This window comes from Tympanuchus pallidicinctus, unplaced genomic scaffold (assembly GCF_026119805.1).
Source record: "Tympanuchus pallidicinctus isolate F22 unplaced genomic scaffold, pur_lepc_1.0 scaffold3, whole genome shotgun sequence".
Lineage (NCBI taxonomy): Eukaryota > Metazoa > Chordata > Aves > Galliformes > Phasianidae > Tympanuchus > Tympanuchus pallidicinctus.
The window spans coordinates 39,762,282-39,787,154 of NW_026294747.1; the positions used below are offsets into that span (position 1 = coordinate 39,762,282).

At 37.8% G+C, this 24,873-nt stretch overlaps 1 protein-coding gene across 2 annotated transcripts; it reads right to left on the minus strand.

The window, feature by feature from the left end:
- Positions 1-7,968: 7,968 nt before the first annotated feature.
- On the minus strand, positions 7,969-24,645 carry DIO2 (iodothyronine deiodinase 2). 2 transcript variants are annotated; one of them, XM_052693500.1, is made up of 2 exons: positions 23,861-24,641; positions 7,969-13,192 (listed from the first exon to the last, which is right to left on the minus strand). In XM_052693500.1, exons 1-2 carry the CDS (start codon positions 24,080-24,082, stop codon positions 12,575-12,577), a joined length of 840 nt encoding a protein of 279 aa, XP_052549460.1. In that variant the 5' UTR covers positions 24,083-24,641; the 3' UTR covers positions 7,969-12,574. The 2 variants fall into 2 exon arrangements, with proteins under 2 accessions (XP_052549460.1, XP_052549461.1); XM_052693501.1 differs by having other exon boundaries at positions 12,620-13,192; positions 23,861-24,645.
- Positions 24,646-24,873: the final 228 nt, after the last annotated feature.

Genomic DNA, 24,873 nt, shown 5'->3' on the forward strand with positions numbered 1-24,873 from the left:
AACAGCTTATCAATCAGAATTATGAGTACTGTTCATTAATATTCTTGTAACACTTCGATTTCCTTGACACTGTTTTCTAAATTTAAACAAGTTGTAATTTTCAGTTTTCTAATACATAAGAAATATCGACAGTGGTGCCAGCCAATGTGCCATTTGAATATGCTGGCCTATCAATGAATATATCACTTTTTGAAGTAGATATTTTGTCTACAGCAAAGTTTCTAAGTCAGTTGCTAGCACATCTTTCTAGGTTTCTACAAGTCTTTGGTTATTTAACATACCTTTAACCCTCTGCAGACAAAAATAATCAATGACAGCACACTGAGGAAATGAACAGAATTGTTTTTCACATTAAGTTTCTCAGATTATCTGGATCCCAAATTGCTCGGTGTAATTAGATTGGAATATAAATATGTTGTTCTGAAGGATAAAATATCTCCCAAGATATTTTCTTGCAGGAAACCCCAGCTTTCTTTGAGTACTCTGGAGTTTGTTTCAGGCCCCAGAATTAATGTTTTGGATTTGCAGAAAATAACAGGAAATAGTTAGCAGGTGCATGCACACTTTGTGATGATTAATTCTCATTAATTTTTACTCAGTATGATAATACATATGAGAAAATACAATATATAATATTGTAATAATTTAATAATATAGTACAGCAATAATATAGAAATTATACCTGCAGTATAAATGAGTAGGAACAACAATTAAATTAACAATCTTTATGGAATAATATGAAAATTAATTCAAAAGGAAAAAATTTAGATATTTAAGTCACACATTATTTTTTAAAAATAAAATAAATGTATCCTTCCCTTTAATGGATTTTTTTCTGCCAGTTTTTTTTTTTCCTTTCTTGCTACATAAAAAACAAGCTGAATATAGGATCTTATCATAGCAAATCATGCAGTCAAATGAGTCTAAGAATTGCTAAATTTCTCTGAATATTTGAAGTTTTCAATAAACATTGACTATATTTCCAGATAAGCAGCTTGGTAGTATATCACATGGAAGATAGGGAGAGGATATGGGAGAACCAGCATGGCTTCACCAAAGGCAAATCCTGTTTGACCAGGATAGTGGCCTTTTATGATGGTGTCACTGCATCAGTGTTCAAGGGAAGAACTACTGATGTCACCTATATGGACTTCAGTAAGGCCTTTGACACAGTACCCCATAACATCCTTCTCTTCAAATTTGAAAGATATGGATTTGACGGATGGACTGTTCAGTGGATGAAGAACTGGCTGCAGGACTGAGTCCATGTGTGGATGGAGATCAGTGATGAGTGGTGTTCTGCAGAGGTCAGTGCTAGGACAGATACTCTTTGATATCTTCATCAATTACATTGATAATAGGGTTGAGTGTACCTTCAGCAAGTTTACTGATGATACCAAGCTGTGTGATTGACACACCAGAGGGATTGCCATCCAGCGGGATCCAGACAGGCTTGAGCAGTAGGCCCAGGTGAACAATGTTCAACAAATCCAAATGCAAGACCTTGCACCTGAGGTGAGGAAAATCTCACTACCAATATAAGCTGGGTGATGAAAGAATTGAGTGCAGTCCTACCAAAAAAGACCTGGGGGTACTGGTGAATAGGAAGCTGGACATGAGCCAGCAGTGTTCCCTTGCAGCTCAGAAAGCCAATTGTACCCTGGGCTACATCAAAAGAAGCATGGCCAGAAGGTTGAGGGAGGTGATCTAACTCTTCTACTCTACATTGGGGAGGCCTCACCTGGAGTACTGTGTCCAGATGTGGAGTCCTCGGTAAAGGACAGACACAAACCTCCAGGGAAGGGCCACAAAGACGATCCAATGGATGGAACACATCTCCTTTGAGGATAAGCTGAAAGAGCTGGGGCAATTCAGTCTGAAGACAAGGCTTTAAGGTGGCCTACTTTCTGCATGTGCCACAACAGGCATGACTACAGGATCAGCCAGAACATGTCCTTTGGAGTGCACAGACCTTGTGTAGATGGGGTATGTTGGCATGTCCCAGAAACACAATCATGGATTTTCACACTAAACATATTACCTGCAAAGCAGCCATACAAACTTAAGATGGTGGGAAAGAAATAATATGTTTTTAGAGAGTCATAAGAGACTGTGATTTTCCACAGCAGTGCAATTATATTTGCCTATTTAGAGATGAAGGGAGACCACAAAAAAAAAAAAAAAAAAGTTTCAGCAATGCTTCACAGAAATAGCTAGATAGTCGTAATGAGAGTTTGGATGGAGAATCAGTTGATTTTTAGTTGATTTTTACCCACAAACTCTCTGGAAAATAGAGCCACATTGGAAGGCACATATTTCTCTGCAATACTTGTTTAATATGCCCTTGACTTCTTTTGAAAAACTGCTTTTAAAGAACTCATCTGCCATGCACATCCAGTCCTTCCATCTTCATATTTAGAGAAATGATAAAGACCTAGCTTGTGGCAAGTACTATCATAGTTTGTATGATGTGTTTGTGTTCCAAAGCAAAATGCTCACCTACAAGTTTCCAACAACTTAACGGTATTATTTTTCATGAAGACTTAATCATTTTGATGTTCAACCTATTAAGTGATAAAAGTCAGTCATATTTGGCATGGGCATCTCTTTTTTTACAAGTGTGATAATATATATTTGCATTTTCTATTGGAAAAAAAGTGTCTCTATGTGAATGTACTTCTGTTCTTTATCTCATTTTGAAAGACTTATACAAAACGTCTTGACATTTTGCACCAAAAAATAAAAGAAATTTAAAAAAAAAAAAAAAAAGAAGAATTTTGGAATGAGTTCGTGCCTGGAATGTTTCAGAAAAAAAAAAAAAATAATAAAATAAAAAAAAATTACAGATTATATTTCAAAAGGGAGTGATGAATAATGGAAAGAATGAACTGTGAATTTCTATTATATCAGTTGTATTTAGGTTAGCCACATTTAATTTTTAAGCTCATAAATCCTTAAGAAATGTTAATCACATGATGGACTTATTTGTAGATTTACATAATGCCCTGAAGGAGCTACGGATTGTTGCATTCTGTGGTGACTCATGAACATCTCTGGCTCAGGCTGCCAGGACAGAGAAAGGAGGCTGAATAGCATGATTTTGTATGAACTGTGATTGGATTTCCAGCAGTTATCCTCAGGCCACTCCATAGCATTTTCAACAAACTAAGATATTACAACTAAAAAGAGGCTGAAAAAGAGAACTTTAAATTTTGAACAAAACTGTTCTCTTTCATTCTGTTAAAACTGAAAATTATGCACTTTAAACATATGCACACATTTAAAAAAATATATCATTGAATTAGTTGCCCACTATGTCCAAGTCAGTTATCCCAAAAAATGCATGCAAAAACCTTCAGATGGTGTGTTCTTTTATCAATATAAATACCATTACTGCTTTTTAATGTGTTTCTGAACTCCAACAACTTAACTAATAGCTCTTGTTCTCTAGATATCAGTGAATATATATATATATGCTACATGTTAATCATAGAATGGCTGAGGTTGGAAGGGATCTTAAAGATCATTGAGCTCCAGCCCATTCACCATGAGCATGCTTGCCACTCACCACATCAGGCTGCCCAAGGCCCCCATCCATGTATATAATATAATATGCATTTAATATAACATTATGCATTTTAAAACTGTATTCTTAATTGTAGGTCTATGTAAAAATAAGTCTACAGAAAACTCAAAGCCTATCAAGTGATGTAGTCTAATTTTTTTTCAATCAACAAAACAAACAGGTCAGAGTTACACTTAATTAAAATCTTACCAGTGATTAAATATATCATAAAAGACAATGTATGGTAATAGACAATTAAAAAATAGTTCTTTGCGTTCCTGCTTATCTGTTAAGTGGCCTGCTTTATCTGCTGTCCACAAATGAGTATCAGAGGCAATCTAATGATGTTTTAATAGAAGGAAGCTTGGCAGATGGTATTCTGGGTAATGATCTAGGTTGCAGTGATCTCAGATGTGACTTATGGTATCTATTTACCTGGCCTCAAACAAAGGGAAAAAAAAGAAAAGGAAAAAAAGAAAAGGTAAAATGATTTAATTGGCCCAGGGTCTGTGCTCTGGCACAGTGAATGTTTAAATCACTGAAGCAGTCCATTTGCTTCTGTAGCAGGAGAAAATATGAATTTGATTAAAACAGCAAAAATACAGCAGGAAAATCTTCCTCCTCCGCAGCCAATTTGGGAATGGAAACATACCTAGTTCTCATGGTCTACTTGTTTTTCTGTTATTGCTCTGGTCAGTTCTAGCAAAATTCTGTCCTTTAAAGGAAAAAGATCTCACAGCTTCAGTGGGCCACTGAAGAATGCCTCTTCTCAAGGAATGGTGATCTACTTTGAGAACAAGGGGAAAGATAGTAAGGGAGGCTTTATGGTATTGTGAAGGTCTGACTTTGCCCTTAAAATCTGCCTTTTGCCTCATATTGGCATGGGCTATGATACTGAATTTACAATGACTGTTTGTCTTCTTTCATTTATTACTCACAGAAACAAGTCTGAAAAACCGTCATAAACCACAAGGAGCATTTCCTGGCTTTGCCACAGTTACAGAGTTTCTGAAACCTGAAGAAAATTATTTGTGCCCTGTAAAATTTCATTTCAGATACTCAAGGTCCCATAAAAGGCGCAAGTAAATGGAAATTTAGGCCTTATGAAGATTGTTAGAAATATCATAAAATCGTAGAATTAGAGAAATGCTTGAGTTGGAAGGCACATTAAAGCCCACCCAATTCCCACCCCCTGCCATGGGAAAGGCTGCCCCCAGGTCAGCCTGCCCAGGGCCCCATCATCTGTCCTGGGACATCCACATACTCTCTGAGCAGCCTGTGCCAATGCCTTACCACCCTGTGAGTAAAGAATCTCCTCCTAACATCTAATTTGCTCTCTCCTCTTTCACTTTAAAATTATTCCCCTTGTCCTATCAGTATCAGCACGTAATAGGTCAGTCTCCCTCCTATCAATAATCTCCTCTGAAATACTGGAAAGCCAGTGAAGTCTCTAGATAGCCACCTAAACACATAAGAGAAAGCTCTTACAAGAGTTAGTCCTCCTGAAACAAAAAAAATCTGATGTCTTCCAGTCTCACCTACTGCGATACTTCCACAACTGAAATAGGTGAACTACTGTCACAAAAATACTTGTCACAGTAATAACCAGGATGACCTGAACTTCCAATCTGCTCAGCACCAGTGTCATGCAGAATGAATTAAGGGGTCATTGTAATCTGTTCCCAAGGGGAACTAGGTATTATGCTGAACAGTTTGTCATGACATTGTACAACAGAGAAGTAACATTATAAGAAGGTATACAGATGTTGACAGGCAAGAGAAATATCCTGAAAGAACAGTTAAGAAGTTTACATCCAGCCCATCTGCTTTCTATGACAGAAATGTACTTCTGACTTTTCAAGTACTTTCAGATGTTCTGGAAGCACTCATGGCAACGTGGTGCTATTTTCCATCAGATGTGTTTGGTATTTAGGTGAAATTCTGGGGACAGCTTTAGTGCTATGAAACACTGAGCCCCACACAGTGCCATTCAGCCCATCTGTAAAGATCTTCAAGGATCACTGGAGAGAACATCTGCGTCTGGTAAGAATTTACTGTTTCTTCCATACTGAGAGGAAGAGGCTTTCTCTTCTCATCAAGCAAGTGCTTTTCATTTACAAGCACAGTCCACCAATTTCTGGTTTGGAGGGATTGATCTAATTTCCTGTGAGTCTGTGAGTAAACCTCCGAATGACTTTCTTCAGAAGGTATCTGGCCAGATCTAGTGTATGGCACTCCTGGCACTCAGACCTTCACCCTGTGCAAGACTGGAGCGTCAGCTTTATGAGTTTTTAGTGACTGCTGACAGACATGGGGGGTGATGAACTCTGGTAGCCAGAGTTGAGATTAAAATCTGAATGTTTCCTGCCTTGCAGTTTGCAGGAAGTGAACTACTTGTTCATGCTGTTAGTTTGCCCAGAAACCCAGTGCTTAGCTCTTTAGGCTGGCACATGGAAAACTATCTGTCAGAGCAAACCTATGTGCAGATGATCAGCGGTACACTGAGGATACCAGGGTAAACAGAACAAAGTGCTGCATAGCTAACGTGAACTTCTTAATACTTTAAAAGTATTCACACTTGAAATGAAGCTCTTGGATAATCCGTAGCCTTATATAAGTTCCACAAATCCAAAGACTGTGATAGGAAAATCATCACCAAGGGTATTACAGATTGAGAAGAGCAAAAGATAGGAAAAAGGCACAGGAGGGATATAAGGGGAAAAGAACCGGTCTAAAGGACATCAAAGGCTGACTAACTTTTAAAGAAGATAATGGAGAAAACTTCCCCTCCTATTTCCTGCATACCTAATCAATTGCCAAATCACAACAGTCAGTGCAAGTATTATATATATGAATATCTGGGAAATTCTGATTCAAAAAGAGAGGGTTTTTGTGTTTTTGGTTTTTTTTCTCTTTCCTTGCTACCTGTTCTCTTATTTAACATAGTAGGCAACATCTTACCAGGAACTTCAATCATTAAAGTATTCATATTTGATTTATATGACCTAGAATGGTTGTTTCTTTCCTAGTCTGGTGACGTAGTGAGGCCTTAAGGTTTTGACCAGGACCCTCACTCACATAAGGTATTTCCAGAAGAGAAAAAATTGATATAAAGGACAATTGATACAAAGGTCATAACATGTCAGCCAGATTATAGGAATGTTCACATAGCTTGTCTTCTTTCAGTACTTTTGAGAATTATTTTTGTAACTTGAATTGGATAATGCAAAGAGATTTTTTGTTTTGTTTTCAATGGCATATCCAGCATACCATAGTGAATCTTTCTGATCATGACACAAAGATGTAACATTTTCCATATCATTCCTGTTGGTGATTTCTTTTTATATTAATTCCTTATATTCACAATTTTTTTCAGATATAAGGTCCTTTAAGGCTTACTGTTACAAAGGTGACAAAGAGGAGAAAAATTCTAAAATATAGCTTAAATCACGAAGTGAGTTCATTTCAGAAGTTGAGGACTTTCTTCTGTTTACATTTTTCTTACCTGTGACAGTGATTTTTGGCACCTCAGTACAGAAAGGACATTGAGGTGCTGGAGCACGTCCAAAGAAGGGAAACAAGGCTTGTGAAGGGCTTGGAGAATGTGCCCTATGAGGAGAGACTGAAGGAACTGGGGCTGTTCAGTCTGGGGAAAGGCGGCTGAGGGAGACCTCACTGCTCTCTTCCTATATCTATAAGGTGCTTACAGTGAGAGCGGGGCTGGTCTCTTCTCACTGGTGACAGGACAAGGGGAAATGACCTCAAGTTGCACCAGGGAAAGTTTAGGTTGGATATCAGGAAACGCTTCTTTACAGAAAGGATTGTTAAGCACTGGAATAGGGTCCCCAGGGAGGTGGTTGAGTCACCATCTGTGGATGGGTTTAAAAACCGTTTGGATGTGGTGCTCAGGGATGTGATTTAGCAGAAGGTTGTTAGGGTAGTATGGTCAGGTCATGGTTGGACTCGATGGTCTTTAAGGTCTTTTCCAACCTGAGTGATTCTATGATTCTATGATTTTATTTTTCACATAAGTTTGCAGTTCATTTTTTTTTTTTTTCTATGTTCATTGAAGTGGAAGCTGCATGTGTAACAATTGCATTCACAAGAAATTTGACTGAGTTTTGCGTGCTATATGAGCATTTTTATGCTTTTTTCAAGAACACACAATTTTTTAAAATACTGTAATTCCATGCAGACTCAATTGCTGTTCGAGTATCCCAATTTCTGTCTTAAATAAGGAAAACATAAGTCTCAGCATTTATGTAGGGATTTGCTCATATTGCTTGCAATCAAATCAGAGTGATGAACAATGTTATTAAATATTTTATTTAAGTTTCCCTGGTCAAATATTAATTCCACTGCACATTAATAACAAACACTAGAATAAAAAGACATAGAAGAGATACATTTTTGTTTATAGTTTATTATAATATGAGAAAAAAACAATAAAAGAAATCAAGAAAACATATTTCACGGAGCACCATACTGTAACAAAATTTTGCTGGTTCTCCTATAAAGTGTATTTTTAACATTTAAACAATGACACACATAATCAGTATACACAGGCATCTACACCCCAGAAATGTTGTTAATGGTCCTAAAGAGACTCCTCTCCTTTCAAACACAGAGACACTAAGGTGCACAGAGGAGTGCCAGTGTAAGAGCATCTGAACACCAACTGAGTCAATTACTCTTTTGTTAGTGCTCTTCATAAACACACAAGCATTCAGGTTTCACCCCAGTCTCTCTTCTTTGAAATCTCTGCATTGGGTCCATAGGTAATTGAACATGGATCCAGCACTGACATGGTGTAGAATTGAACAAAACTGGCCAGTATTCCCTACCTGATACCTCTTACTGCTTTGGTTATAGTACTGAATGAAAGTCTGAACCATTAAACCTATACTCCACATCACAGAAAAGCCACTTTCACACGTACAGAAACATAACCTCCATCCCCGCACACCTCAATGATACCTTTCTGAGAAGTTTTAAGGATTTTTCCACCAAGATCACCTTCATACAAATGGTAGCATTTTCTAAGTGTTCAGACAGTTGTTTAACAACATGTTTTGGAATATCATTCCTTCTTTTTAAAGGACAGGGTATGCTTTTCCTGCTGCCTTAAATTTATGTCATTGTCTACACAAGCAACAGCAAAATGCTACGGTTTTCTGTACAAAATGTTTTACATTCATTTTATACAGTGCTAAGTAATGATGCTAAGCACAGAACAACGTAGAATGATAGTCCAGAATGGCTATTTACCTTGCTCAAAAAGAAAAAGTACTGGAAGATTCCCATACTAATATTGAGGTACATTATTAGAGCCTCTATTACAAACACTAGTCTTCCAGAATACTTTCAGGCACCTATTTGGCAAGCGACTGCTCAATAAGTATGTCGCACTGAAGCACCTTGGGTACTGTGGTTTAGTGCTCTCAAACAGTGAGAGTAAAAATAAATCCAACCTCACAGTAGACTAGACTAATGATGAAACAGGATGCTAATAGGGTAGCAAACTTTCTGCCTGGATACAAAATAGCCCACAGTTACCTGACATGATACATTTCATGGATCTGATATGCCTCCTCTTCTTTCATCAACTACAGAAAATGTATAAAACTTAATTTCAAACCTTTCCTGTATGATATTTCAGTCTTGTCAAGAAAAAGTTGAAGACTTTATGTGTCTATCATACACTTACAGAACATATTTTTTACCCTAAGCCTATTTCTTTTTGAAATATTTCCCTTGCTTACTGACTGCAAAATTTCTGGGGAAATTTCAGCATTTACAAAACCTATTTCTGTCTTGATATTCATTGAGGCTGAACCATCTTTAAGTTTTGGGCTGAGTAAAGCATTCATGTTGCCAAGAAAGAAATTAAGTTATTGTGTATTTTTTCTCGTGGAAAATCCTTGTGGATTTCCCATTTGGAGCAGCCAATTTTATAATTTTTTTATACTGTGTGATCAACAGACATCTATGAATAGCAAGATACTGCACTAAGGCAAAATAACAGAAATCCGAAAGGGGAAAGAAAATGGACTTGAAAATTAACAGGAACTTTAGGTACACAAAGAGGTATTAACTAATTGAATAACTAAGTCAGACTCCCTTCTCCAAGCTAAAGGTATGTTTTAACAGCTGTGCTAACCATTTCCCAGATAAACAGTTGAGATTTCATCTATGATGAGGAAGAAAAGACAGAAAGTAAAGACTTGCTACTTTGAGTTTTACAAAGGATATGGAGATTTATGGAGTTTCAGATAACTAAGAATATAATAAGAAAAAGATACTGTGCTGGGTACACCAATGCATGCTTTCACTTGGACTACTATCCGCAGCTCTACTCACCTGAGTAAAAGAACAGCGTAGCAAAAACAGAAGATTCAAGAAAAAGCAAAGAATATGAACCTATACAAGAGTGTGACTTATTGTTTGGCTTAAGAAAAAATAAGCCAAATGTAAACCAATAGGTAAATTTCTATGTATAGAATGTAAGCACTGACATATAAAAGAAAACTTGGGATCATTGTTTTTTATACCTTTCTAACATACAAGAGCAGGAGATAAGAATGATATCTGAGCAGCTAATTTAAATCTTAAAATGAGGTTTGATTTTAGAATAAGTACTTTGAGAAATAGCTAGGTCTCATAATTTTGGATTAGCCTCTCACAGAGATAAGGAGACATCAGTGATCACATTAGATATGACAAAACCAATAACATCTGAAAATAACAAAAATTCCAGAAGAAATTATTGCACCTTCACCTGAAGTCAGAGGTGGGACACTAGGTTAAATAAATCAAGGAGTTTGACTATGTCACTACTTTTATAATATTAGGTTTTAAAAGTTCAGTGATATACCCACATTTAGGCGTGAGGACGAATAATGATCTTTCACTCTGAGCAATAAGTTACAGTAACATTAATTAATGGAAGGACAGAATGATTAGTATTATTACTGGCCTTAGACACCGCTTATACCACTTGTATACATACATATGCATACATACAAACATACAATGCATATTTATGTGCATACATACATGTATACATAAACACACACATACTCTTTCTGAGAAACTAGGCTCACCAAAAGGCCTGAAGAGCATTCTGTATACCCTTCTTCTGATGCACTTTGCCAGGTCGTATAAGCATGTTTATCTTCAATGGTCTCCAGAAGAAAACATAAGAAAGGGAAGTTTAAACCAGAAAATGGTAGAAACCACTCATGTTACTGTCATTATTTTAGACCTGTACTAGAAAATACATTTCCAAAGGCCTTCTTAATTGGCTAACTTGACCGAAAACCAAGCAAAAAGAAATATACAACATTAAAGAGATGTTCTAAAAATAAAAATATTTATGCATTTTTTGTTCTTTCATATGTTAGTACTAATACATCATCTTCCTCATAGTTGGCAGGTTGAGAAATTAAAGGAACTAATTTGATTTTTACCCTGTTTACCTGTTACATGTTTCTGTCAAAGCTGAGAAAATACTTGATAGTCCATCTCCTCTTATGAGCTTTCACGTCTAAGCTCTAACAGCTCATTGTAAACATGTCCTTTTATCAGGCTCAATGAAAACATTTTAGTTTTTAGTATATGTAAATTTAATGTGTACTTTAAATTGACATCGTCTCTTAAAACATAATTGAAATATTCCTCAAACCCATTCCTATGAAAATTCTGCCATTTTTCACACTTTCACGTTTATTCACACTGTTTGTCCTCCCTGTTTTTCTGAGAAGACTCTTGAGAGCACTGGTGAAACAAACACAGACTACTGTCTCATCCATGAGCAGTTCATTAATTTTGAGGTGCAAACTACTTAACTTTCAGCTAAACTAATCTAGTTATAAACTAATTGCAAGTATCTAATACAGCAAAAATCAGTTTGGCTACATTTAACAGGTTAAGGGAAAGATAGTTTTCATTTCAGTGAGGTAAAGTATGTTGTATAAAAGATCCCCCATCCCCAAAATGCATCTGTGTGGTCATTAACTCAAATAAAAATAAAACTAAAATTAAAACACAACAACAACAAAAAAAAAGAGAGAGAAATAAGTTATTTTTAAAAAATCTAAAAATGAAGCAACCTTTAAATTTAATTCTAGACAGAAAGAGTTCGAGGGGGAATAGAAAGAGAGAGAATGAGAGAATATTGAGAAATGCATGCTGCTGCCAGCTCTGAGAACCAGGAAATGGCATCAACTGAATTCTACCTCGTGATACCAATACTATATGGCTCTTGCTGTGTTGTTACAAACAGTCCAAGTTTTTAGTTTTCAATGTGGATCATAATGGGTTTAATTGATCACCTTTTTCTTTTTGGTACAACTTCAAAGATTTAAATATCTCTCTCAGCAGGCATAGACCTACCTATTGGATGCAAACATATAGATAGAATTGCATCATTAATATGCTGTGCAGAGATGTCCATAGAGAGTACAAATACCAGCATACAATGTTTCATCTTGATCATGTGCATGCACAATGCTTTGCACGATGGTTCACTTAGTCTCTAAACAAGAAAATCTTTACCATGAGAAGAATGCCACACTCGACTGCATTTCTATGCAAAGTCATTGCAAGACCCTGGTTCCTTCAAAATTGCTTGCGTTGGCCACAGGAACATGAAGAAATGCTATTGATGAAATGCACAGCATTTCCCTTCCACGGACTGTCTTCCAGGCAGCAAGGCTTCCAGCTCACCCCACCATCAACGCTTCGCAAGATGGGTTCCTCCAGGAGACAAATCTTACCTCATCTCTCTTCCTGCACACCCGCAGCATGTTTCCTCTACAGCCTCTTCACCTTTTGTGTCCCATAGGGAGTGCAGGAGTGGGATTCTTTTCTTACAATAATGGTTATGTGAGTTGGTTCATCATTTTCTTTTCCTAGTTCAACTTGGTTATCAATTGTGTTCTCCTGCAATGATCTGAAAGGCCTTATTCAAGCCAGCATATATTTTCCTTAATTCCCTTTTACGTCACCTTAACGGGACACATCTGTTGACATATTTTCTGAAGAGAATGGATTTCATCTTTTGCTGAAGTTTTGCTCCAACCAAAGACGAACCTCCTGAAGATTGTAGAAAAAGGGGCCTTTACCTCCCAGGTAGGCAATTTTTTGTCTCTGCACAATGCATACTCGCTCAAATGAAACCCCATAGGCCACATTGGCATTGTTGTCCATGCAGTCAGCCACTACTTGGCACTGAGGTGGCAAGGAGAAGCGTTCCAGGAGTTGGTAAGCAGCTGCACATCGATCTTCCTGATTTCTGTGCTTCTTAACTTCAAAGGAAGAGGGGGAGATACCAGGAGCAGCCCAGCCATCTGACGGATGAGCCTCATCGATGTAGACCAACAGAAAGTCAGCCACACCAGAGAACTCTTCCACCAGCTTGCTGAAGGCAGACAGCTGGCTTGTGAACGGTGGTCAAGTAGCTGAGCCGAAATTAACAACCAGTGGCCGCTCAGAGTTGGCAAAATCCAGAAGATGGCACTTGGCCCCACAGTTACCACCAACACTCTTCCAGCTGCTACCACTACCATCATTGCGCTTGGCTATGTGGATTACACTGGAGTTTGGAGCTTCTCCTCCAAGTTTGACCTGACAACAGAACAAAGAATATTATAGAAAGTTAGCATGATTTCTTATCCAGTATCCTTTATGATTATTGTATTCAAATCAATAATTGCCTATTCAAATAGTACTGCAGTTGCCCACATGGGCACTAGCATGGGGATTCAGGAGTTTTCAAGTCTTTAGAAGCATCAGCATCAAAAAGTTCATCTAGTCCACCCCTACTCACAGTACAGGAAAATGTGTCATTCTTGACATGTATACCACTGCATTATTGTTAGAAAATTGGTTCCTGGACCTGTTTTGTCCTGTCTACCATAAACATAGCCTTGTCAACTCTTTTATGTTTGCAGACTCTAAGTTGCCTAGAAGGTAGTAGACTACCTTCTATTTCTTCCAACTTTTTTCTGTGACAATTACTTCATTAGTTCCACAAGTTAAACCTGTTTATACATTCCAGATATTTGCTTTTTCCATCATAACTGTTTTGGAAAAACAGTAAACTATTGACTAAGAGTTAGCTAATGAGCTGTTGTAGTGCGTAGGTTTCATTTTTCAGCTTTCTAGATTTTCCTCATCATAGACGTGTACTTCACTGCCCAGCCTGAATTTAGTGCTTTGCACTCATCTCCATTGATCAGCATCCCATATTTCTGATTCTTCAGAATCATTCTGCATTAAATTCCTGATCTTCATAGCACGTTGTGCCCCCCAACTTTGATAAATTGGAAGATTTTATATATGTGTTCTCTTCCATCCTGCAGTCCAAAAATGAAAATACTCAGAGTAGCAAACAGAAGAGACATCTCTGCAGACACACACTGAACACATTATTCTGTTTTGACAGTGGATCGCTGATAACAGCGCTCTTCAAATCACTCAATTAGTAATCAAGTGATTAATTCCCTTCTATTGCAGTGCTTCTCTAGAAGATTGAAAGAAAACAGCAAGAAAAGGGGAAAGTTTTGATGACAGCTCAAGTTAGATGAAGTAAAAGTTAGGTGTTATCAGACCTAATCCCAGAAGTAATTTGGATCCAACAAGCAATTGTGAAATCCAGCAGCATTTGTCTGAAATTCCCTTCCTCCAAAGACAGAACATTATCTCTCAGCTGGGACTGCCAGAGTAAGGTAGTGCCTGCAGAGGGCTCCAAGATCCTTAGCTGATAACTACCGTGGAATCACAAAATCTTTCTACAGAAGACAATTAGCTTTAATGAGTTCTGCCACAGCAATTCTTATGCATCTGCCTTTAACATCAAGCTCTAGTATAAGTATGCAATTACCCTTTATTATTTCTCTGTTATTGTCTTTTCCTCCTGTTGATTATGTTTAAAAGTGTTGCTTCAAAGGATACATACAGGCCAAATTCTAAGTTCTTAATTCTTCATTCACTTCCTTTTGAAGCCAAGCTCCACATGAAATCAGTAGAAGCTAACTCTGAATAAGAACTGTATAAAATGTGATTCAATTACTGAATTACAGTACATTTTTAATCTATATTACATTGTAGGGTATTCTGATGAGTCAGATATAGTAAGAAGCTGAGTTAACAGGTGAATACTTAACAAATGTATTTGCTGCTCCACAAAGATATAGAGGCAAGTACCTTGTAGATACTGGATCCTGCATTTCTCCCAAGAATCCTGACTAAACTGGGCAAATCTGCAGTTATTCATGACTCCACATTATTTCATCAGAATAGCAACTGAATCAGAGTCTAACCAAAGCAGATTTTGTAAGACTCTCCTTTTAATGACACCAGAATTTACAATTACCTGAGAAAGTTCCACAGTATGCTGGTGCAGAATATAAATATCATTTCCACTATTTTCTGTGGAGCAAATGGAGATGCAAATGTGATGCCATGTACTCAAAGTTCAGCTAGAGAGAGAAAAATGGAAATAAAAGTACCCAAGATCCTTAAATTTCTTCAGGCCAAGCATGTAGTGATGACACCTCTGGAAATAGATGTGCAGCTGCACTTCAGCCAAGGGTAGTAAGTGCTGCCTCAGGAAAGCACAGCCCTCCATCTCCCCTGTGCATCATGCACTGTCTGCTAGAGCCATGGCAAGTTAAAAAAAAATAGGCTTGGAAACAAACAAATTTTGAAATAAATGATTTTAAGATCTGTTGTGTGAGTGGGCTCTCCATTGAACTCAAGGAAGGAAAAAGGCTGTATTTCAATTCTTCTCAATAGAATAAATCATCTCTCTGGAAAGGCAGGTTCAGACACTCAGGCTTTAGTGTTTCTTTGTGTTACAAGAGACTCAACTCGCAGCATCTAAGAGGTGCTATACTTAGTTCATTACAGGTAGTAAATACTTTTCTGCAGAGCTGTTGAACATTTCATTTCTCTCTACCATTATATGCAATAAGATAGGTAAAGCAGAAGTCTATATGGTAAAGATCAGATATAAGCAAAAAATACAAAGGTCAAGATCATCTGTAAATGATCCTGTCATTCTAAGGGTTGCATTCATCCACAAGCCAGATAGACAGTTCCACAGTTTAAGCTGACAATTTCCAAAAAATAACATCTGCACAAACTCTAGATTCCCCTTACCTAGAAAGCTTAACCATTCATACACTACAAAGCAATTGATTTTTCAAGGCTGAGTTGCCCAAAATCCATCTTTTGAGCAAAGTATGACAAGTGCTGTTGTGTGTGCTGCTGCACCCACTCACTGGATGAATAATGGACCTCAGTATTAAAGAGCATGTGCTCAATCAGTCAAAGAAAATAAGTAATTACATGTGATTTGTCTCATAAATCACAATTGAACAACACACTTTCAATTCCTGTTATATGCCAGCACTTTTCAAAGGAGAAGAAAATAAAGGTAAAAAGGACAGAAGCAAGTACAACTGAGCAGCAGAGTTGCTCAGGAGACAAACTTTTGAGCAAACTGTTTCTCTGACTCTTCAGATTCTATTTTGACAACGCTATTAAGACCAAAAATACTCTAACCAATACCAAAATCTTTAACTGAGAAACCACAGTCTTTTCCTTAAATCATATTTGTGCAGAAAAAGAGGCTAAATATTCTAAGTTCCTCATTACCAACTCTTTGCTCAGGCCTACCAAATAGTTCTTTTCCTAGGGAAGTCTGCAAACCATGAAAGAACAGACTAACAAAACAACTCCAATTGAGCACCAACGTATGAATGCCCTTCAACTACTATTTAACAGTGATTCCAATAACTGTAATGCATTTCACTCTTCTCCAACAATGCATGCTTGTGTCCCACCTACCATATTTCTTACTGTCAAAAAATAGGTAGATTTAGGAAATTAGGTAGAAATATATCATCTGCCACCTTACAACAGTTTCTCTTCATTTCCCACAGCCACGAAGTGAGTCTCATGGCCGTAGGTTACCTATCGTGTTAATTTTTGTTTCTAGGAGTGCTTGTGTTGTTTATTTTTTCCTCTTAATGAGACATCCTTGCCAAGAGGACATTCACAAGGCATTTTCTGCTCTTGTAGAAGAGTAATTAGGTCGGTGCCTTGTTCCATGCCAGTGTCAGGCACTCAAAAAACAGCCCTGCCCAGTCGTTAATGCTCAAACACAAGCAGCGGTATCTCCACTAATTGGTCCTGATGAAGTGCTGACGTTCCCAAAGGAACTCTTTATTTCACCAGGCTCGGGAACCGATTGACACAGGATGACAATATCATCCTTGCTGATCATCTGCATTGTGGGCTTGGTTGTCTTCTTTGTTGTTATTTATTGAAAGAAAAAATAGCTCTTGGAAAAGAAAATCAACACAATGGCAAAATAAACAAAAAAGCCATGTATTCAGCCAAACCGCTTTTGAAATGTTACACAAAGGCAGGCAAAATATATATTCTGAGAAACAAACTAGCAGAATATCCCTCACACGCAATCCAGCTATAATCACGTATTTATGTGTGTGACAATTCGAGCACTGAGCTGGAGCATTTTGGACAGCAGACAGAGGTGGAAACCAGGCCACCTGTCCCTGCAAAACACACACGGTAAGCCCAGCACGCGTGCAAGCCAGCCTGGCCCAAAAGAACTAACTCGCATAGTTAGGGTGAATTTTGTGTTTGCTTGAAAGTCCTGGTACTGCATCTCCACCTCTGAGTGCAGAGAGAGTAAAAGGGAGCAAGGCTGTTGATGTTTAACGCGCAGACAGAAAAATGAAGGAGACTTAGGTGCAAGAAAGAAAACTCTGTTCATAAACTACAGGCTAAAAATAGTGCATACTGCTAGCTTTGTTGCTCATGCTCCATGAGAATAAAAAAAGGCCCATGGACAGAATATGACCTCTTCATTTACCTTTTCTGTTTTGTTGTTTTGCTTTTATCAGCTTTAGCATAACTCTTGAGATTCTGCGCACTGAAATATGGCTTTCGTTCCCCACATGAGAGATTTTCAAACAGTTTGGCAGACTCATTAGGCTGTGTCAAACCCCTAAATAAAATAGGTGTTGCCAGACAATTAGCAGTCTGTGATATTAGCCATTTAAATACAGACGTGCTGTGCTTGGGACTGGAGTCCAGGTTATGAACTGAATCCCTGGCGTTTTTTGCTCTTTTTTATATTCCATGCTTTCCTTTGATTTGATTCCATTCAGCTAAGCAAAGCCTCCAAATAGCCTGATATTTCTCAGCACTTCATCCAAATAATAATCAGACTCTGGCTGCAGAAGTATATATATTATTATTTTAGTTTTTTCTTCTTACATGTCTCAGAGTTTTGCAGTGGCTAAAATTTACTGGAAGTTCTTGTTTGGAGTAGTGTACAGGAATGGGAACTCTTCATTTATCATGGGGAGGTGGCAGTTTGCTTTAAGATACTTGAGTACCTGAACTGAGGAGCAGAGATTGTAATTTACTAGTGTTACTCCAGAGTCCAGAGTCTTTATTTAGGATCAGGTGTGTGAAGCTGAGGGAGGAAAGTGGGAGACAAATTAAAAGGTCACAGTCTGGATAAAAATAACCAGTCAAACAATGTCCTCTTTATTTAAAAACTGCCAGCCCCAGAAATAAGTATGCATGGCAAAAGAAAAGTACAAAGGAGCTTTTTGCCTTACATTCTCATAAAGAAAATTCTATTTCCCCTGATCGGAGGGACAATCTTCCCTATAGTTTATGATCTCCTAAAGATGGGAGCATGGCCCATGACGTTGTGTCCTCTGGGGCAACCTTACTGACTCTTACCTAAAGATACCAGAGGCCTGCACTGACAGGCTGGTTAACCAGCACTGTCTGGGTAGCAGACACACAGGAGACATTTGACATTATTTTGAATGATTATTCATTCCTCAGCTTTAGCGCTGTGTGAACTCACATAGTGATTTTGCTGGAGAGGCAGAGCTTAGGTAGAAGGACCAAGTGTAATTTTTTCTAATGATGCACAATAGCTAATTGTCATATATATCTTAAGGTCAAACTGGTGCTTCCAGAAAGTTTCACAAAAACATAAGCAGTCTTTTCAATCAGTTCATGCAAGGATTTTTCCTACATAAGGGTGAAAGCAGGAAACTGTACAGATTTAGGAAATTGTTAGACCCTCAAAGTAAAGAGGGTAGGACTTGCATGCAGAGCAAGAGTCACCATGTTTCTTTTCCTATCCTTTGTCTGCCTTTAATGTTTAAACTGCAAGCTCCTTGGTACAAACTCCCTGCTGCTCTTGTTTAGGACATCGTCTAGCACAATGACTCCCTGATCTAGGTTGGTCCCTAAACACTCTTACAATAAACACGATTAAATATTAATAAAAACGACAATGTTTTAATAATAAGGACAATGACAAGCCCAAATCCTGTAGAATTTATGTTCCAAACACTGCAGGAAAGGTTTTAATTGTGGATTTGTTTTGTTTTTCGTTTCTTTCATGGTTGTCTTTATTTGAAAATGTCAATGAAAACAATTCTGTTAACTCTGAAGATCATAAAGACAGTAAAAGCTTTTAAGACCACACAATGTCTAGCCCTACACCCTGAAACTACACAACACTCACCCTTCAGGAAAGCATTTATTTCACAATGCGGCTTTATGACTGCCAACTGCAGAGAATGACACTTCCTTACCTTAAAAAAAGTATATAAATTATGTCTTTCTTCCAATCAAAAAAGATCACCAAAAAGCAGAGAGATACTGGACAGCAAAAGAGCAAGTAAAAGACAAGTCTTTCTGTTACGTTCACATCCTTCTTTGCGATAATGTTCACAGAATGCACTTAACGTCTCAGAACTTGACCCTTCTTCATTCTGCCTTCTTTTGCATACTTTTTTTTGGCTTTTTTTAAACAGTAAATGTGCCTGTTAGGCAGGCAGAAGTAGTGAAAAGTAATTTAACTGTGCCTTCCTGTAGTTAGGAAGGTCTCGATGGGCCTGGAGCAGAGGTGGGTCTGTGTTCTGAGGCTGGAACCTTCTGCCAGAACCCGCATCCCTGTTGAGCCTACAATGCCAGCACTCACTGATGGCTCTTTGTAAAGGTAATGGAAAGTTGTACAACTACGCAAAGATACAACCCTGCCTATCATTTGAGTGCATCAGGAAGATGCCACTGAGAAAAAATTCCTGACACAGGGCCTCCTCTTGACAACCCACACTAAGGTGCAGAATAGAAAGGATTTCCTGTAGGGTAGCCTTACAGATCTGTGTTGGGGACCAGAAACAGAAACTGCATTGCTAAAACAGTAAGCTTGCATCAGGTACTGGAAAACAGCCCAGTACAAGGCTTAACCATGGGCACTACTGCACTCATTTTAAAAACAGCTTAGATAACAATTTCTCACCTTTAGAATCATAGAAATGGGTTTCATACCAGTATTAAATGAAGCACAGAATTTACTAGGTGAAAAAAATATATATTAAAGTAAATACAATATTCTTTTCAAAATGTCTCTAGGTTTTCCTCTGAAAATTTCTAAGATACGTAACACAGTGTATGTGCTATAGGCTGGAACAGATGCTTCACTGCATTTGTATAGATGAAACCATACAATTCATGCAGAAAGTATTCTAACACACTCCCAAAACTTTTGTTTTTACTCTCTTAGCAGAGGGTGTGCATGCACCCATATCTATATGTGTCTACAGGTATATACATGAGTGTGTATACATATGTGGAGAAATGGAAGTGGACTGTCTTCTGTAAGAGCAAATTTATATCCATGCTTTGCATTTGTGCACACACCTAGGTACAGATATAGAGACAGATACACATGTGCATATATATCTGTACACACAGAAAAATGTATGAATGTGTAACTACCTATACAAAGATGGATACAAGATTTTTCTCTTCAGGAGTCAATCATCTTGTTTTTTGTAGATGACAAAGCACAGCAGTAAATTTGAAAAATAATAGCTAAACAAAAGTAGCACCCTTCCAGTTAAATAAAGTTAACATGATTTGTCTACTAGCTGTATTTATCTCTTACGACAACTAACTTGATCCTAATGACTCCCTTACTGTAATGTAAGACATGCTTGCCTCTTGGGAAAGGGTAGTGGGAGAAGGTTCCTTAAATTACAAAGATGTTCCGATGTGGACAATACCAGCACTGAGTGTGACAGATAATGAGCTTCAGGGCTAAGGAAGTAAAAAGAGATACATTAATCTTTGATAAAATTCACATGAGAAATCAAAGATAAATAAGACCAGTCACTTTTATTCTGGTTGTACACTAAAATGTAGGGAAAATAAATAAAATGTCATTAAAAGAAAATATAGAAAACATTCTATACTCAAAACATCAAACTGTGCATTGTTTGTCCACTGGGGATATTAAAATTTTCAGCTGTTGTTAAATAATCTTGCCTCTTAAATAAGTGTCTTAACTGAAAAATCATGTGTAGCCATACTTAGGAACAACAAAGAACAGAACAGGAAGTTCAAATTTGGGTAAGATATTAAAGTTTTTCTGCAGGAGAAAATGCATCAGTGTCTTGTTTTCAAATATACTCCAGTTATTCACAAAAAATCTCTTGTACTCTAATTTCTAAACAAAGTCATTCAGTTCTGTGTGCTCAAGTCAGAACTCTTTTCTTAGAATAAATTCACTGTCAATCTAGAACCCAATATTTACCCACTGAATTTTCTCTGAAATGGCTTTCAGTAAATTTTCCAGCAAATACAAATAGACCATGAAGTACTTTTATGCAATATGCTGTGAAAAGTGCTCAGGAAGAATTCTGTGTAAGTCACACAAAACACAGTACAACCAAGTATAGTTACTGCCCTGATCCAGGCTTCTGCTAAGCTTTGGTCTATTTCATCCATCTTCAGTTCTGCTAATCTAGCCAAAAATCTGTGATTATCTCATAAATATTCCAGAACGGAATGAGTTCAAGCACCTGCTTAAGTACTTTGCTAATACCTGGCTACAGCTAGAAAACTGAAGCAATAAGCAATAAAAGTTATGACACAGACTGCATTTAGCTTTACAATTTAGTATCTTGATTCCATAATATTTTCATTTCCTACCTTGGCTAAGATTAAGATATGAAAACTGGAAAGTATTTTTCAGGACTGAGAAAAATATATTTTAAGGAAAAGATGCTTCATAGGACAATCCAATATACGTCACTACTTCTCACATTTTTTATACTCTTATGTCACATAGGACATTGTACATTTCCTATTTTTTCATCTCTACCAACTTTTAGTAGAGATTACTCTCCTCCTTCAGCTAACATTGCTCCATTTATTTGTCACCTCTATAATTCAATCTCTACAATTATCAACCTCTCCGTATCAATCAGCATTTTCCAATAACTTTCTAGCCTTGTGGCCCATAATTCTGTGAAGTAAAAAGGACCCTTTCCATTATTTGTCAGTCAGTTAGTTTTGTCTTAAGGACAGCTGTCATGAATGCATTATTTATATTTTTTTGAATGAGGTGAGAAAATTTGGTTACATTTATACACATTTTTTCTGCTGAATTCATTCCAGGGACTGTAGAGATTGATTGGCGTGAGCAATCTATGTCATTTAATGATGATAAGGAAGACATCTAAGTTCAAGGTACGCATTTCATTGTTAACACCAAAAACAGCACAAAGCCCCCCTAACCACAACTTCCATCGTTGACACTAACAGTACTGAGGAAAATATAAAGTACTACTTTAAGAAAAGTACAGTTTTAAGCAAAACAAGACTGGAAATATTTCATGACTATGCGACTCTCTACCTCTCCACACCTTCTGCAGAACTTGGGCCACATACAGGTCAAAATTTTGGGAAGTGGAAATTTGGCTGTTTCAGAGTTGCACTGTTGACATCCTTGTGAGCCTTGTCCAAGTCATACATTAACTGTCCTGTCTTGCCTCATCTTTAAAATGGTAACAATAGTGTTCACCAACCCATTTAACAAGGCTGCTGAAAAATCTGTTTCTTAATGTTTGTGAAAAGACTAAAACCAGAAATTAGAAGGGATGGGAGAATAGTGAACTTCAGTATTCAGCATTACTTTATTTGGATAGCCAGCTGGCTGATTCCTAGTGTGGCAATAAGAGGTTGACCCATTTGGCAAAGACTAATGTTATTTATATTTGTCTTATACTGAAAATTAACATCTCTGTGGCTTTGGTTTCAGACTAAGCAGCTTGTATTTTGTATCAAAAAGCCAGCAATCACCAACACCACCAGCTCTTCACTTCTTTAGGTAAGAGTAAATACTGAGAGGATGTGAAAGGGGTCTAGGGGGTGAGAGGATACAAAAATAATTATTTCAAAAGATACAGAGCTATTGTTTGGAGAGGTCCCCGATGACCTCATGACATCACTAGGTGTGTTAAATTAGAAGGTTTAAATAAGACAACACATTAACAGACTAAGTACTGTTTTGGAAGCCACAGGGCTCTGAATCCAGCTCTTCTACTTACTAACTGGGTGGCCTGTTTAAGAAATTTCATCTTTTTGTGACCACTTTCTCAATATATAAAAGGGAGTTATAAGCACCGCATCAGACCTGGGCAGTACCAATGGGTAATGTTTGTACAACACTTTAAAGGGGAAAAAAAAAAAAAACATGTTGCATAACTGCTATTAGCATTATTAACTTAAATCACCAGGCAGCTATCCCTCAGTCAGTCAAGTTCATTTTTAATCTCTGACACATCCTCACTGCTTTCATCAGGAAAAAAGGCTCACTGTTTCACTCTATGCTCAGTTTTACTATTACCTGAATTCTTCCAATCTAAAAATTAATACATATGTAAGAGAAAACAGTGGTGTAATGACAAAGATTCAGTTTTATCTTTTACACTGATTAAAGCAATTCTATGTTAGGTAAAGAACATTTGATTATCTAGAGCTCTATCTCAAGATGCACTGTTTGCATAATGCTTGAGGATCTCACGTGGCAAACGACTGACAACTTAAAAAGCTTTTAGAACATTGTACAATTACTCTTATGTGCAGATCTCAAAGTACTTTATAAACATTATTATTTGCACTGGCAGGGAAACAGAGGCACGGCTAAGTGATATGGCAGAGGCTGTACAGAATGAGTGGCAAATAAGAGCCAGCAGCTCTCCAGTCTCTCAGCTCCAAACTACAAGCAATGCTCCCTTCCACTTTTACCTCTCCCACCAAACTTAACTTCAAACAGGGAACTCTGTGCAGCGCACGGCGTAACTCCCTTCTTTGCTGGCAACAGGGATGCCCAGCGCAGCTGCCCACCCCACCATGCCGGTGCCGACCCGCACCCACCTGCTTGTAGGCGTCCAGAAGGAAGCTGTTCCAGACGCAGCGCAGCCCCTCCGAGGTCAGCATCCTCCGCCACTCACCGCGCGCAGACTTAGAGCGGCTCAGAAACAGCACCATGTGCTTCAGGAGGATCACAGAGTCATACAGCGCAAGGAAGAGGCAATTGGAGAAAAAAACCGGCAAGATCTGAAGCGTGATCAGCAAATCCACACTTAACAGACCCATTTTCCTTGCTGCTTCTCTTCTGCCGGATGAATTCAGCTCCCTTTTTTGCCCCGTGCTCTCATTTACAGAAGCAAAGTAAAAAGCTTGTTAAAAGCCTCATTAACCTCTCTGCGTCTCATTCTTCAAAATGAGCAGATATAGTTAAATATGAGCAAGCTGGTTAAAACCATAACTGCATGATACTCGTTCAACTCAAAGTTGCTTAATTTTCAGAAAACTAAGATGTTAACAGAAGTTCTTCCCTTAACTAGGAGATCTCCTGATTTTGCTGAAGAGAGAGGCAGCTGTGCTTCCAGCTCCCTGCAGATACCAAATTTAAGCTGAGATTGTTAATTGTTAACTTTCCAGCGCTATCCCATTGTTTCTCAGCTATTTAAGCACTGAACAGACCTCCCACTCCTGTGTCAGTAAAGCTAGCTACCAGGTGCTACAACACTTTTGTTAAAAAAGGTTTATGGACATACAAACTTTCTGTTCCTTACTCCCTTCCTCCTCCCTCTCTCCCCCCCTCCTTCTCTCCGTTCCTGCCTTCCTCCTCTAGCCCTGTCTCTTGCTATCTGCCTATGGTGCAAAGTGCTTTCTCCTCTGGAGTTCTTGCTTGCTTCCCTGAAGCCTTTTATACATTCCCTGGCTAATTGCTGCAATAGAGAAATGAAACCCTAATCTTAGCAAAGATCTTGACGTCAATGTAAAAGAGGGCTTTACTTTGGCCAGGACTGCAGTGAATAGAAAAGTGAAATTCTCAAAACTTCTTTTTTTTTTTTTTTTTTTTTTTTTTTTTTTTAAGAGAC